Consider the following 17,079-nt stretch of genomic DNA (forward strand, 5'->3'; position numbering starts at 1 on the left):
GAGAACAAATTCAGAACATTTACATGTATGTTAGTTCAGCTCTATGTTCTTTCCTTACTCAGTGTCAACTGCTCTTTATATACCTTATCTCCTTGGATCCTGGTAACCATCCAAGGTATAGATAACACAATCCAAGAATACACATGGTAGGGTATTCACAGCCAAAAACAACTGGCACAAAAGCCTACAGGAGAAATGGGATAATGCCTATATCAAAGTAATTATATCATATATGGTACACTGGTAAGTATATACAAAAATTTTACATAAGATGCTATTAATAATAATTCAGAGAAAATTGGCAAATTCACCGAATGCTCCTGGGAGACATTATCTATGTTGATCTTGGTTAGGGACTTCTTGGATTTAATGAACAAGGTACCAAAAAAGGTAAAGTGTACACACTTTCAGTTAGTCAATCAATGTTCATTTACTTAAAACCAATGTTAGGCAATCAGCCATATAATGAGGATTCAGACAGAAGCAGAAAGAGTTAAGAAACTCTTGATTAAAGATTGGAGGGGCAGTTCGAGGAAACCATTCTCTTTGGCTACACAATCGGCAGTAGTGTGAATAAAGGAGAACAGTGCGACATCAGACAGGACTCATTAGCTAGGTTCAAACTGAAGGGCTTTGCAATCACAAACTGATGAAATGCCCTGTCATTGTACAAATAGGAAATCCCTTACTTTGGTCTTCACTGACACCTCAGGGAAAAAAAAAAAAAAACCCTAACATCAAAATCTTTGCTATTACATGTAAAATGCACAAAATGGCAACTTTTAACTTTTAACTTTTAACATATAATCTCATTTAGTGAAAGGATTTCCCTGTTCTAGCAAATGGTCCATAGTAACAATGCCTTGATACACACAATGAATGACAATACTACTGAATGAATGTATTCACAAATGCCTCTCTATCGTGCCCTACAGCAGCATTATTTTGATGCACAATTTATATTTTATTATAATTGAGTATAAATGGAATGTAAAATTTTTCTTACTGAATTTGGAAGATGTAGCAATAATGGTTTTTTGTCATCTTTCAACCTCTTCTTTTAAGGCTTTATTTATTTATTTGAGAAAGAGAGAGAATGAGAAAGAGAGAGAGAGAGAGCATGAGAAGGGGAAGGGTCAGAGGTAGTGAAGCAGACTTCCAGCAAGCAGGAAGCCTGATGCAAGACGAGATCCCAGGACTCGATCCCAGGACTCCAGGATCATGACCTAAGCTGAGGGCAGTTGCTTAGCCAACTGAGCCACCCAGGTGCCCCATTTTTGTCATCTTTTTAAAAGCTAAATCATGGAAAACTGTTAGAGTAAAGAAGAGTGATTAGGCTGAGTCCCAGACATTATGACTGATTTGGGAAAAGATCTGAGAAGTGGGAGACTGGGGTTTCAGTTAAAACAATGAGGGGTAAGAAGAAAAGGAAACACTGTGCTTGGCATTTCATAAGGGTTCAAAAGAAAGAGATGAAAAATATGATTCCTCAGTGTGAGAATTCTGCATGGAGCTTTCTTACCTCTTATCATCTCTTACTGCAAAATATCATAGTATGTTCACTATCAACCTTCCCTACTATAACCCCCATCTGCAACGCATGCGTTCCTTAACTGACACTCACTTGTGGGGAAAACAAGGGATTGCCTTCATTGCTCTAGGTCTGCCTCAGTCTACTGTCTTTTACACTTGATTCCAAGCAAGTTTAACAAGCAAACTTAACAGAAATATGATCCACGCTAAAACTGGTTATTAGACTTAATGGAAACAAAGAGCATTCAGAAATATTGAGAAGATTTTACAATGACTTTTGCTGAATTTCACGGAATTTTCATACATGCAACTCTACCATCATGACCTGTCAATTGATTCCTCAGGGTCTTTTCTGAATTAGTGTAGTCAAAGTCCTGTAATGTCAAGTTAAACTGTGGCTGTAATTACTGAGTAGAACAAATTCAATATAACAAGAATAAAAATTATTTTCATCCTCTCTGAACTCTTAATAATGCTTTATTGCCTTACCTGAGAATACCAGCATTTTAACACTGTTATTGGTTATCTCCCACTTGTAAAAGACTGTTCAGAGTAGTAATATCTATGGATTCTGGACCAAATCCACTAACCCACTGAGAACCAAATACTGACCAAAGAGGTTGGTTATACACTGAATATACTGTATTAGTTCCCTACAGCATCAACTCTTGAGTGTTGTCAAAACACAAAGAAGATATACGAAATCTAAGGTGAGAATTACCATTACAGATGAACTGCTGTACTAGCTCATCTATTTTACATGGGCAGGTCCTAATTCTCTGACTACATCAAAAAATCACAATGCCCTGATGTTGTATGCAAAATGCTATATTTCATGTAGCTGCGAACCAGTATTCTCTTGAAGTGGGAGATCCCAATTTTAATCAGATTTTTAAAGGGGTCCATGACTAAAAACAAAAATCTTTCTGGAAAGCAAAATTATCTATTAGCACTCATAATACAGGTGCTCCACTATCCTTGGAAGGAAAAAAAATAATGGGCATGCAGCTATTAAAAAAATTATATTCAATATATTAACAGTAAAGCAATTAAACATTATTTGAACTCATTCTGATCTGTCATCTAGTTTGATATATCCAGAGCTTTACCTGTATTGATAAAGAAAGTCAACCATGAGGAAATGACAAGAGAAATTCCTTAACACAGTTATGGCCTCCTGCACTTAAGCCACCAGATGGAGTTCTTAACTACTCATTGATAGGTAACAATCCACTGAACAGGCCAGACATTATTAATGTCCTAAAGACCACTGGAATTCACTCTAAGAAATAAATGCCACATTAATCAAAAAAGCAAAATACTTTACTTTTTTTTTTTTTTAAAGATCTATTTATTTGAGAGAGAGAACAAGCGGAGGTACGGGGTAGAGGAAGAGAGAAAATTATAAACAGACTCCCCACTGAGCACAGAGCCTGATGCAGGGCTCAATCTCACAATCCTGGCATCATGACCTAAGCCAAAATCAAGAGTCTGACGCTTAACCAACTGAGCCACCTTGGTGCCCCCCACCCCAACAAAAAGGCAGTGTATTTTAAAAACATGCCCCAACAGTTATTCAAATTGTGTATTTTAAATAATAGTCATTTGTTTATACTGATAGGATAATAAAATTTCTAAGATACATAAATTTAAAAATTGACAGTTCCTCATTCGTTTCATTTAACCCAATAAACACTGAGTCTCTAATTCACTATGTGCCAAACACTGAAGTAGGAATAAAGCTACAAATAAAAATATTATTCCAATCAACAAACTCAAATTCAGGAAGGAGGGGAGGGAAAAAGAGATCAAATAAGGGAACACAATCACCACACAATGTTAGTCAAATAGTAAAGCTATGTTACACTAAAATAGCAAAGATACATAGTACAAAGAATACCTAAATTAGATGTTCTCCTAACTAAAAAAAGTGAAACACACTTGAAATCTTATTTATACATAATCCAAATGTTAAGAGAAATTTAGGGAGTCAATATTAACAACTCAAAACAGTTCTGTGTATAAGGACTTCACAAGCAAGAAACTCTAATGTATGTCATAAAAAAATGACTAAAACACATTAGAAGAACTAGAAATACAGAACTCCCTCACATACAAATGTCAGGAGGAGGATTATTTGCCAAATAATAAAATTAATGTAGAATGTAATCCAAACATAATATTCTTATAACATAGTAACCTTTTAAAATTTTAGCTTCCTGGAAGCAATTTCAATTTATAGTATGCTTTGTAATTTTTTTTTTTTACGCTTTGTAATTTTCAAAAACATTCTCTTTAACCATTCAACTCACTGATTAAACTACAAGAACAATGTCACCTAGTATTATTATAGTATTTTTAGACGAAGTGCTTTTAGGTACTGCATGCTAAGTTGTTTCACACTTGAAGAACAACACATGAAAACAACTCTTATGATTAATTCAAATCTGACATTCCGAAATGGAAGTAAAAGAATCTAGACTTTCCAGAACATTCAGATAATAGCTTATATGTCAAAAATCACATCTTCTCCAACACTGAATTCTAAGCGTCCCATGACATCATCCCTCACATCCTCTTTTCAGAGACGTCCACCCCCAGGACACATGTCCAGTATAAGCTGCCAGACCACCCCGCTGCCTATCTGTCCACAACCTTTGCAGCAAAGAACAGGTAAGATCTGAGTTAGCCACGTTGACTTCCTTTAGAACCTTGATGCCACCACCTTTCAAATAAAGGTTTCATTTCAGATCCCTGGATTCAAACTCCTACTGCTGTCTACCTCCCTAGCACCTCAATCTCCTGCCATCCCTACATTCATTCAGTCAGTTCTAACCAATCAAAGTGACTACACCTACTTTCTACTCATTACCATCTCCCACCAAAAGACTCAATTAGACTATCAAGAATTCCTTTCCTACTCTACCCCAAAAAATGCCACCAAAAATACTTCTGGCATTGTACCAGAAGTTTGTGTATTTCACATACTTTGTTCAAATCAACAGGACCAAATTCTTCATTACTGAATTTTGTCACAAAACTCAAAACTCTTAGCAGGTTGACGCCCACTTAGTTCTTATTTCTTAATATTCAGCACTTAAAAATTATTTTACTACTACAGGTAGTTATAGGTGTTTATATACCTACTGATTCAAGTTTTAAGGATTTACATTCACTCCCCTCCCAAGTAGACTCCTCTCTACATAAAATAACCAATATTCATGCTATTTTTTTCATTAAGGCTAACATTTGTTAAGTGCCTCTGATGTGGCAAAAACCATGATTAAGATTTTAATAATCACTCATCTTGCTTAATCCTCAAAGAACCTTTCTGAGTTAGGTACTATTACTGCTTCCAGTTATTAAAGAGAGGTCACAGAGGCGCTGAACAGTTAAGTAACTTGCTCAAGTAAAAACAGATATTTAAGCAGATCTCTGAACTGAGGTTTGCCTGTCTTTAAAGACTGTGCAATATATATTCGGCATCGTGCCAACTGATGATTTTCAGCTCCTATCACACTTACTGCAGTGTTTCAAATATAGGGTGCTCTTACCAAGAGGTACTAAAAACAAAAATAAGATGAAAGTCACATTATATCATGTTTATTTTTTCTTGAAAATTCAATTTTATATAAGTGTTTTTTATATAAAATGTCTAAAGTTGGTTTTTGTTAACCCAAAGAGTACAGAAAACAGATATTATTATACAGAACAAAACAAAACCTCCCTATGCATAGAAAGGCTCATCTTATTACTAGAACTTCTCAAAACAAAAGGTGTACTATATCTCAACTGTGCCTAAGTATGAAACACCGCATTAAAATATAAGAGTCTGAGAAAAGAAAGTAGCTTAACTTTTAGGGTGTTTCAAAATTGCTATAAATTTTAGATGCTTTTTTTTTTATTGTGTTGTATCAGTCACCATACAGTACATCATTAGTTTCTGAGGTAGTGTTCCATGATTCATTGTTTGCATATAACACCCGGTGCTCCATGCAATCCATGCCCTCCTTAATACCTGTCACCAGGCTCACCCATCCCCCCAACCCCCATTTCCTCTAAAACCCTCAGTTTGTTTCTGGGAGTCCACAGTCTCTCATGGTTCGTCTCCCACTCCAATTTCTCTCCCTTCATTTTTCCCTTCTCCTAATGTCCTCTGTTCCACAAATAAGTGAGACCATATGATAACTGCCTTTCTCTGTTTGACTTATTTTACTCGGCATAATCTCCTCCAGTCCCATCCACGTTGATGCAAAAGCTGGGTATCTATCCTTTCTTACATTTGATGGAGATGTAATGTTCCATTGTGTATACAGATTGTTATAATATAAACTTAAAAATTAAGATAGGAATCCAGGGGCACCTGGGTGACTCAGTTGGTTAGGCATCCAACTCTCAGTTTTGGATCAGGTCAAGATCTTGCAGTTGTGAGATCAAGCCCTGTGTGGGGTGCCATGCTGAGTGTGGAACCTGCTTAAGATTCTTTCTCTCCTCTCCCTCTGCCCCTCCAAACCCCAAATACAGGAATCTATAGAGTATGATTTGCTATAGAACTAAGAAAAACACTAAGTGACTTTAAAAATAATATTTACTAGTCTGACAAATATAATCCTATACTTAGTTTTTGCCTCCTAAGTCATAATTCACTTGCCAAAATTACAGTAACCACATCTCATGATATCCCCAAAACTTTGGGTTCATTCTTTACCAACCTGCCAAAATTCAGTAAGCTCTGCTTGGTATCTTTAGGAATAAAATCACTTCATGTAAGCAGCTTATATTTTGTTACCTTACCTAACCATAATGAACTAGAACAGATTCATTTTTAATTGAAGAGGGTTAGCTTCTTGGCAATGAAAAAACAGACTTTTAAGACACATTGAATATTAAATATCCAAATTTTCTTCAAATTCACTGCAACAATTCTCTCAAAGTTGAATTAATTATAGTTACTGAAATAACATAATACTGGCATATCAATTTCTAATTTAATAAAAAGAAAAGTTCTTTTTGCTGAATAATGATCTATGGAAGGTGATAGTAGGGATAGTCAATAGTTCTTTGAAATAAAAAGTCAAATAAAAATACTAAAAACTGGGACCCTCATGAACAATAGCAAAACTAAGCTGTCTCTTCAATATCAAGTTAATTGCTTCTAAAAATATTATACTACTGATATTTAAAACTTAGTATTTTTTTCCTCACTTAAAGTATCAATTAAAAACTTTTCAGCATCTGTAGATACCAGTTCTGTCTACCCAGCAAAACTAGAATTGCTAAACATTTTTCAGAGTTGGAAGCATGTGATACATGACAGCCGACCTTCAACCAAATGTCAGATAAGCAAATAAAACCGTCTTCTCTTCTAATCCAAACCCTGCCATTATATAAGCATGCGTGTGCATGCACACGCACACACACACAGAGCACAGCACAATAAGACCGAGGTTCCTGGACTTTACATTACTATACATTTGTGAAGGAGGCTAGGAAATGATCAGCTTGAAGGCTCAATTCAAAGGTGAGCTTGAGAAGGAGGGTTTCTAGGACAAGACAGGCCAGAAATTAACCTGCCTTGCAAAAGCTAATTCCACGGAATAAGAATGACATGGGCATGCTGGACCTCAGGGCCCTTCTAAACACCAGACAAATACATATCACTAGAGAAAGTCAGGAATTAAGATAGCCTATGAACACTGAGCCAATTTACTCCCTGAAGCTGAGGCTCAAACTTCAGGGAGTCACTATGTGTGGCAACAGGTTATTGTAACGAGATCACCAGACTCACAGTCAAAAGAACCTGGCTATAAGACAATTTTTCTGACTTTTACTCCAGATGAACTGGAATAAAACAGTTAATATCTCCAAACCTCAGATCTGTCATTTCTAAACTGGTAAAGATCATTCCATACATTACAGGCTCCTTACAAAATTCAAGTGACATACTGAGTATTTCCTATATATTCTCAATCATTATAGAAGTTACAATCTCACAATAGCAATCCATTATTAATTAAAACCAGGGACAGTCTTTTTTCCCACCCACAGCAACAAGGACCTAAATCCCAACTATCCAGCCATGTAGTGGTAATTACAGAAATTGGAAGAGCAAGAAAACTGAAGCACATGAAATTCATGTAGATCAGTATGCTCTATTTTACTGAAAAACAGCAAAAAAAAAAAAAAAAAAGTTTTGAATCAGGCATCACTTTGCCAAGTATTTACATTTTACTTCTTCCAACTAACGTAAGTAAAAATAGACCATAAATTCAAAAATAATCCTGGATCTTTCCACTGCTATCCAACTCAAAAACTTTATCTTTGGGTTAATAATTCTGTATACTCTAGGCCAGTGGTTCTCATATGCTGTTCCCAGAGCAGCAGTATCAGCATCACCCAGAAACTTTTTAGAAAGGCAAATTACTGGGCCCCACTTCACACCTACTGAATCAGAAGTTTTGGATACTAGCTTAGTGATTATGTTTAACAAACCTTCTAGGTGAATCCCAGGAAGCTAAAGTTTGAGACACTCTTCTAGACTTCACCTGAATCACTTTCAAAACTACAGCATCAGTGAACTTTGCGAAAGAATCAATAATGAATTGTTACCACATGGAAAGTTAGGGCGTTAAAGCATCCGACTAGTTAAATATACTTTTCTAAGCCAATAGTTGTGACTATATAATTTCAAAATTACACAATGGAAGTATTTAAATGAGTGGGAGAGCAGGTTGGTGAAAGGATAACCACGTGCCCCAATACCACTATACTCTAACCTTCAAAATTATTATTTTTGTTCCAAACTAGATTCACCTTTCCCTACTTTTTCAACTCATTTTTTCTCAAAGTTCTTTTAGTGCCCAGCAGTTTTGAGCAAACTATGTATGACTACTACTTTTTGTCTATCTTACTTCTGCCTCAAGTCTATGTTATTTACCCATCCAAAAGTGAGATTTAAAAAATCCATCCTCCCTCAATACATGGAAAGTAGATAAGAGAAATCTGAGTTTCTAATTCAAGGGACCTGAAAGATTACCTAAGATGTCACACCCTCATTTTAAGGACATTAAAGCAGAGAACTAACTTTCCAGAGTCACACAGTTCACAGCAGAACAGCACTGAGAACCCGTATCTTCTGACTTCCAGTTAAACTTACTTTTCCCTATATTTGTTTTCTCTCACCTTCCAAGAAAACTAGGATAACCAAAAAACTTGAGCAGAGAAGAAAAAGCTCTATAGAAAATAAATCAATATAATGAAAAGAACAACAAAGTAAGAACAAGAACCAGGTGTGTTTTATAATGAATACATGTACTCTGACCCTTGTCTAACCTTGCTTTCAACATTTTTTTGGGGGAAGAGGAGGAGAAAGAGATCTTTAAAAGTTTATAGGGCTCTTACTGGTGAAAATTTTAACAAATTAAGTTAACTACAGTCTTTGTGCACTGATGCAGACCTGCTTGATGATTAAATGGAGCTCATTTAGATCTTAAGATTCAAAATGTGTGACTTTCAGAATGTAAAGATCTCAGAATTAAAAAAACACATCATAAAGATTTCAATTTGAAATTCTCTGCTAGAAGAGTCTTAATCTGGAGTCCATGGATAAGTTTTCTATGACCACCTATAATATATAACTCAGTATTTTTGGCATATAAATATGATTGTACATTTTTCTGAGTCTATAGCTCTAATTAGGTTTTAAAGGTAGGCAGTGACTCAAAAGAATCTTTTTCAAATATACAGTTAGGAAAACCCAATATACAAGAATTTTATTCATATTAGCAAGAGTTCCTATTTTAAAAGTGTTCACCTAAGATTTCTATAAGTTTCAAACTCACCTAATGTAAAATTTAAAAATGATACTGGTTTTTAAATCAACATACTACTTTTCAGGAGTACTCTTCTACTCCATATACAGAAAACACAACTTATTTATATTAATGTTTGCCTTTGAATAGTTAAATTCAATTAGAAAAAAGCAACCCTTTTTATTCAGAAAATAATGTACTTTTACTCAAATAGGAAAGCATTTATACTTGCTATAATCTAAATTTCCTCAATTTTTCACACTATAAAAATTCTGGTCAAGAACATTTTAAGAACTCACATTTGCAAATGTTCCATACAGTTCAAAAAACTCCCATGTGTGGAAACAGCATTTGTCAATTCAAATTTTACACTGTTCTATCAAACTCTGATACTTGGAGACATTTCCACAATTTTTTAAAAATTTTTCATTTTCCTTTCCTTTAGATCTATAAGAGAATTAAATAGAAATATTACCAAAAAAGGTCAGAAGAGCCTAACTCATCTGAATGTTTTAAATTAATTGTTATTTCAAATTTCATATTACTTGATTTTTTTTGTTTTCATAACTAAATCACTTGCTATAGAGTAACTACTTGAATTTCGTTCAAAAGACAAAAGTTCAATCAGTAGTCCAAACCAGTCTGATCTGATCACTTCTCACTGAACAGTATTCAGAGTGATTAGACAAAATATTTGAAAAGGTGCTTTGTAACCATAAAGCTATGCACAAACAAAAAGATTTTATCATCACCTGAAAAAGATGATTTATAGCAGGTTGCAACGACATGATTTTCCTTCTACATTCCAGGCCATTCTCATGTCAATACTAAAGCCACGTTTAAAAACATACACTTAAGTCTTCAAATCCTCAAAGATTTTTCACCTCTCCCTCTTCCCTTGCATTTACCTTAATGCTTAATAATTATGTACTATTTTATAGAATTTGAAGCAGGTTTAAATACATTATTTGATCCTTAAAATAATCCTCTTAAGTAAAAGCCATTAACACTGCTTCCACTTTATTGATAAGCCAACTGAGGTAAAGAGGTTGCCCATATTTACAGGACCAGCGAGTGACAGTCTTTGAACCTGCCTCTTTCGTCTTTAGAATCCACTTACAGTATCTCCAACAGAACCTCAACTCTAAACTTTCTTTTTCCCCAAATACACTACTGTATCAAAAACCTGTATCCTTTTTCAATCTTATGATGTCACTGCGTTCAAGAGATTATAAATCTGATATGGCACCATTTGAACGTCAGGAGTGTGACAGAAAATATGACAGAGGTTAAGACCAAAGACGGCTGATTACGTTATCTGTAAACAGGAACATATTAAGTCTTTTGAAAGACTTTTAAAAGACTGTTGAGAAAGAAATTAATCAGTATGTTTTAAATAAAACTACAATATTTTTAAAAATTAAGCAATCTCCCAAAAAAAGTAAATTAAAAAATAAAATAAAAATTAAGCAACCTACAATACCCAGCAGGAGTTAGGTGTAGTCACTACAGGAAACCCAAAAACCACATATTAGCCCTGAAGATGACTGGCCTTTTGTTAGCTTCTTAGGCCTGCATTCTATAGTTATTGGTAAATAATCAAACCATCAATGAGCTTTCTGATGTAGCTTTAAAGTGATTTAGAAAACAAAAAGTAATAAATCACTACTTTAAAAAATGTAAAGTGTATTTTTCTGAATATCTTTCTGAACTTTGAACTAGGATATGGTTTGCTCAAGCAGTAATAATATCCTTTCCATGAGAAAAATAGATTGCACCTTCAATTAAATCAAATCTACCCCAAACTTAAAAATGGAAGCTTAAATTCAGTTTATTTCTGCCCACTTAATTTAGAATTCACAGTTTTCTTTCCAGGGCACACAGTAAAAATTCTTTTCCTTTTTTTAATATAGGAAACATCTTTTACATACAGGACAAGTTGACATTTTGGGTTCTCCACTATCACAACTTTCCCTCTGCCCGTCTCTGTAAAAGGTAACCAACCAACATGTGATGCCGTTTCCTGCACAACAGATACATGGATACTGGCAACGTCTTGAGTGCAGAGACAGTATGCACTAACTGCTCTCTTGCTTCCTCCCTGTTCACTGCCTGTAATAGTTCAAAAGATACTCATGTCAAATAAGAACTCAAAACTTTTCCAAATGTACTGAATAAATGTGGAAGGTTAAGCATTCTTTATGGATGCAACAGAAGAGAATAGTAAAGAAAATAGGGAGGGAGGGGTGGAAGAGAGGGGGAATCATTTCAGAATATTTTCAGTGATAACTATTTTGCTCCTCACAAAAATAGTAAAGTTTCTCAACACTCGAATAATCCTTCTACACTTTTATCTAATAGTAAAGCAAAAATCTGCAGCATTTATACGAAATACAAAATGGGTCTTAACAAAGGTAATGATATGAAGAATAAAGTTTATTACCTTATTTAAAAGTAAAACCTATTAAGAGTACAGTGTCTCACAGAACTTCTCTTGTGCCCATATAAAATGAAATAAATCTTAGTAACTAATTAGTTGTCCTACAGAAAAGGACTTTAATACCAAATCAAAGGGACTGCCCAAGACTAACTAGTTCTTGAAACTACCGACACTAATAAAGTCACAATAAAAAAATTATTTCTTTCAACTACCTAGAATATTTTATATACATATTCTAGGTAGTTACATTATACATATAAAATAGACGTATCTTAATTCCTTAATTCCAACTGTAGCAGAATGCTAACATCTTCATATAAATGAGTTCATAAAGATCAAGTTGCTGACATGTTTCAGTGATTACCATATGTGATTATTTTGGTTGATGTTACTTATTTTAAGGAGACCATTACTACTAGGGTCATTAAAATCAAAGCTACACTTCATTAATGAGTAGAGATGCCTGTTACCACCCTACCTAAGCACTTAGAAATTTCCTTGGTGTGAAGCATAAGACAATGAAAAACACTTCAGCTACAACTATCATTTTTTTCTCTCAAATTCCAAATAATGTAAAAGCACATTCAGGCTTGATTTTTAAAGTAGTTCTCTCTCATAATCTTTTTATTTTAACTACTGGATCATCAAGTTGACAGCTGTTGAATCAGAAAACATTTCACCATTGAAAGCAAATTTCTTACTAATACCGAAATTATGTTAATTTCCCTAAAAACCTCTAAGAAAACTAGTAAAACCATGTGCTCCTCCAACATTGGAAGCTATTTCGATTGTAACTTTGTCAATTTGGAACCCTAAGAAAATATGTTAATATGAATTAACTAGTGATTCAAAAGCTGGTAATTAAAAAAAAGATTAATTAAGATCAGCATCAAAGAAGAAGTATCATTTCTCATACCACACAGAGGTTTAACAGTGTGCCTTCTGAGTGAAAAGCTTCTTTTGGTCAAATGAGAATCAAAGATGGCCAATTACTGACTAAACTGGCATCTTTTGTTATACGGCCTAATGCAGCACTTCTCAATCAGGAGCATGTGCGCTCCCCCAGTAAATACTCCACCATGTCTGGAAATAATTTTTAGCTTCAGGACTATGAGGGATGCTACTGCCTGGTCCCAAATGCTTCCCAAGCCCCACCTGAAGTACTATGTACACTCTCCACCTGATAAGACTAACAATTAAGTCCCCTAAAAAGAACTACCCTCTGAGATGCACCTTATAGGCATGGGGCCAAAAAACTGCCTTCCCACATCAAACCATAGTTTTAAAATGTCCCAGAGCAGTGCCCGAGACAGAGCCCATTAGCCTGGCTATCAGGGACATGTGCAGAATTCTAAAGCTGCATTCTAGGAGACAAAAACCCCAGACCGGTCTAAGTCAAATATCATGACTAAACAAGATTTCTCTGCCTGCCATTGCCAACTCAGGAGGTTGACTTAATGCAAATACATCAAGAGCAAATTTGCAAAATACCCACTGTGTTTTCAAGGGAGTCATAGTGACAGAAAATGTCAAAAAGCCTAGTGGATGAAGTCCTGGAGTTGCTAAGCCACCAGATCCCTCATCAAAATAAATGGGCTTCAAGAGAGCCAAGCCAACCCCACTCCCCAGAGAGGAATTCTCAAATGCCCCTCTCGGGCAGAGAGCTGAGAATGGCAACAAGAGACTTCCTCCCAGGGACAAGAACTAAGGGGCAGCTACGGGGAATGAGGAAAGCATTCCCCAGAAGGAAGAGGGAATCCTTGTCATTCCTACTGTGGCCTAGTGACCCATGTGTTGTTTCCTCTTCTCTCCTTTCCAGGTGGTGATTTTATCCTTATACCATTTACTAAGGGTATATTAGGAGCTTAAATTCACTACTTATCACACATGGCCAGAACAGAAGGAATTTTAAAAGGTCTGAAAACACTGCCCATTTAGTATGGGAAAGTAACAACCTGTCTTTAGTTCACTATTCCCGGGAGAAAGAGGAGGTAAACTGGTTTTTTATTTTAGATGGGATAGCGAATAATGACTGTGCTAACCATCAACATACTCTGTATTTTGAAAGATCACCTCTGACACAGGCCAAGAAAAAAGATTTACATCAAGTTTTATTCAAATCTTGGGAAGCTGGTTAGCTAAATGAATTCCCTCCCTCCCACCACCACTGAGCTCATATTAAGTACACAGGAGTACTGACACCTTCTCTATACTTCATATTCTAGATAATTATTTTCAGTTCTCAAACACCTTAAAATGATTCTGAAAAAACAGCTTTGAAATGCCAAACCTACACAGTTTGCTAAAGAGCAGGAAAACTAAAAAACAATGTCCATGTGTATTCAAAATGTGAATACATTAATGTTTCTGCCACTGTCAAAAGAACAGCAACTGACCAACGTGTGTAAGACTACAAAAGGCGTGCTTTCGGTCAAGAGCTCCATATTCTCCATACCATTTTTGTAAGTAGTCCAGTGCCTCCAAACGAGCACCAATCTCAAAAGTGATTCCAGGACGATTTGGGGGCTTTTTACTCATCTTGAAATCCTATTCTTCAGTATTTTCTTTTCACTACCTCAAGAGGGGGAAAAAAAAAAAAGAGGTTAGATTCTAATGCATAAAATGTATAGGGAATAAAACAGAATTTTAAAAGCATTGCATGAGAAGTTAAAGTAACTACCAAATTTTAAAGAAATCTGAATGACGATTACCAGTATCTGTAGATAAAGTACTATATACCTTACAAGCAATCTTGATCATGAATCAAGGAAAAAGAACATGAAAAAGAACTATTTAAAAAGAACAGCCAAGCATTTAACCTTGCTAATGGCTAAAATGCTTGAAATTTTAACTTGAAAATACCCAAAAAAATTCTCCACGCGTGCTGAAAACAGTTTTCCGTCTCTGCAAAAATCAAGACACCTGAGTGGTTCTGGAATATGACTACTGAAATTCTTAAGAGTACAAATTAATGAAGTTTTTCAATCAGTATTTGAGTGCCTCATAGTATACAACACTAGATAAGACACTAAAGAGCATGAAGGGACAGCAGACACTCCTCTGCCAGTGACAACATCAACAATAATTCTTGTAATTCTTGTAATGAATTCTTTTCATTAGCTATGATTTCCTGCTTTGGTAGCAAATGATTCAATAATTTTAATTTAACATATAAAGTTGCAACAGAAATGTCTTCCTTATACTTCATATTCAATAAGCAATAATGATGTGGATTTTTTAATGCACTTAATGCCTTTTTTAATGCAAATTTATTTCACTCTATTTCAATATTGTCAGTGTCCACACTGACAAAAGGGGTCATATATTCAAACAAAAAACCACAAGGAATATCCCTCTCTACATCACTGACACGCACACTCTTTACTCTCCTTTCGGCCACACTGGACACCCGGAACACCTGAGGTAACCTTTTTCACTCACTAGTACTTGAGCAATATGAAGCACTTTGCGACAAGCTAAATCAAAGTATAACAGGTAATCAGGAATGCAAACCTACTGTTACTGGGGGGAAAGAGAGATCCCTAAAATCTTTTTTTGAGATTTAGAATTACTAATAGGACCATGCTTTCTCTCAGGTTAAAAAAGAAAATACACAACTACAGCATTTTTTAAATGATTTGCTCACAATTCAAAAGGGACCAAATGTAGCAGGAAAAATAAAAACCAACTGTCTTTTCCTCTTGCAAAAAATCTAATACGTAAGGGGCAAAAATAACACCAATACTTCCCATAAAAATATGTAAAATCAAACCTAAATACTCATGGAGGGCGGGGGGAGACTATCCTCTGGCCATGTCAAGAACAAAGATTAGTTCATTAAAGTTAACGGGAAGCTAGGCCAGAGGATATTTGGTGTAAAAGAACAAAAGCATGGCATTTTCTTTTTTTAAGTCTGGTCAGCGTATAACACATAAGGCAGTTACTTAAATATCTGTGTAGAAATTTATCCAAACTTTTCTACTGTTCTTCACGAGAAGAACTTAGTAAGAGGTGTTTACCAGTTACACTATTCTCTATAGTCAAACATCAAACCCATAAACGTGGAGTTAAGACATACAAACTCTGTGATACTTTGGGTTGAGGCACAATTTCCTTTTCCCTGGGTGGAAAAAAGAGAATGACTAGGGATTTGAAATAAGGAAAAGGCAAAGTAAGACAGTCTATGGCGGCGGGGGGGGGGGAGGGGGAGACAGGAGGGGGAGACTTGAAGCAAAAAGAGAAAAAGGGACAGAGAGAACGCGGAGGAACATAAACAGAAAAGAACGCAAACAAGAATGGCAAAAATTTATCAGGACGGTTAACGTTGCACGAGATGACAACTAGGAGGGAAAAGAAAATTAGCAAGACACAACACCGAGAAAGTGAAGAAGCAAAGGTCAGAGAATGGCCGCGGGGCCAAAGAAGGTAGGGGGTTGATGCGGGGCGGGAGGGGTTGGCAGAGACACAGGAAGGGCTCAGACCAGCCTGGCGGGGAGCGCGAGAAGCCTCCAGGTTTGACAGCCGTCCGGCCCTCGGCAGGGGGGAAGGAAGGGAGGAGGAGAGGGAGAGGCGGCGTCCAGACAATAGAGGCGGCGAGTTAAGGGGAGGGACGCGAGAGGGGAGCGGGTCGGAGAGACACCAGCGCGGGGGCGTCCCGGCAGCCAGACGGGATCCAGGCGGCCTCCAGGCCCTGCCACCGCCGCCGCCTCTTACCGACTCGGCCTCCTCTCCGCACAGCAGCCGGACCGTCTGGGGCCGAGCCGGGGCACGAGCAGGGCGGCCAGCCCGGGCCTCCGCCTCCGCCTCCGCCCAGGCAGCGGCCGGGGAGGAAGCAGGAGGGGAGCGAGCTGGGGCCGCAGAGCTGAGTCGGGCCCGAAGTCGCGCGGAAGGTAGCAGGTCCGAGCCCTCAAGCCCGCTCAGCGTCCGCAGCCATCGCCGCCTCCGCCGCCGCCGCCGCCGCCGCCGCCGCCGCCACCGCCGGCCAGCCCTGACGCGACGCCGGGCCCAGCGACGTCAGCCGCCCGCGACGCGCCGGAAGCGGGCCTGGTAGCATCACGTGACTCGCGAGGGTTGGGCCCAGGCTGCGCAGCCGATTGGAGAGCCGCCCTGGGAGGCGGGGCTTTGCCGCAGTTGGCTGACGGCTAGCGGGAGTGGTCGTGATTAGCAAAAGAGAGAAAGGGAGCGCCCGGAGCCCATTAGTAGTTGTGAAGTATTTGACCTTTGAGAGATGAGGACACAGCCCGCTGAGTATTATTACCGTCAATTTGAGAGGAAACACGTTCCCAAAACAACTCA

General features: G+C 37.2%; 1 protein-coding gene across 7 annotated transcripts in view; it reads right to left on the reverse strand.

The window, feature by feature from the left end:
* Window positions 1-16,814, reverse strand: part of PHF20L1 (PHD finger protein 20 like 1) — a gene marked incomplete at its 3' end in the record, with an annotated part of 75,675 nt that extends 58,861 nt beyond the window's left edge. For all 7 annotated transcript variants that reach the window (XM_080800994.1, XM_080800993.1, XM_080800992.1 and 4 more), the window contains exons 1-2: window positions 16,498-16,814; window positions 14,240-14,359 (exon numbers count right to left, since the gene is read on the reverse strand). In XM_080800994.1, coding sequence (XP_080657120.1) covers window positions 14,240-14,322 — 83 coding nt within the window. In that variant the 5' untranslated portion in view covers window positions 14,323-14,359; window positions 16,498-16,814. The remainder of the gene's footprint in view (window positions 1-14,239; window positions 14,360-16,497) is intronic.
* Between the last annotated feature and the right edge of the window lie 265 nt (window positions 16,815-17,079).

This window comes from Martes martes (assembly GCF_963455335.1).
Source record: "Martes martes genome assembly, chromosome: 4".
NCBI classification, from domain to species: domain Eukaryota; kingdom Metazoa; phylum Chordata; class Mammalia; order Carnivora; family Mustelidae; genus Martes; species Martes martes.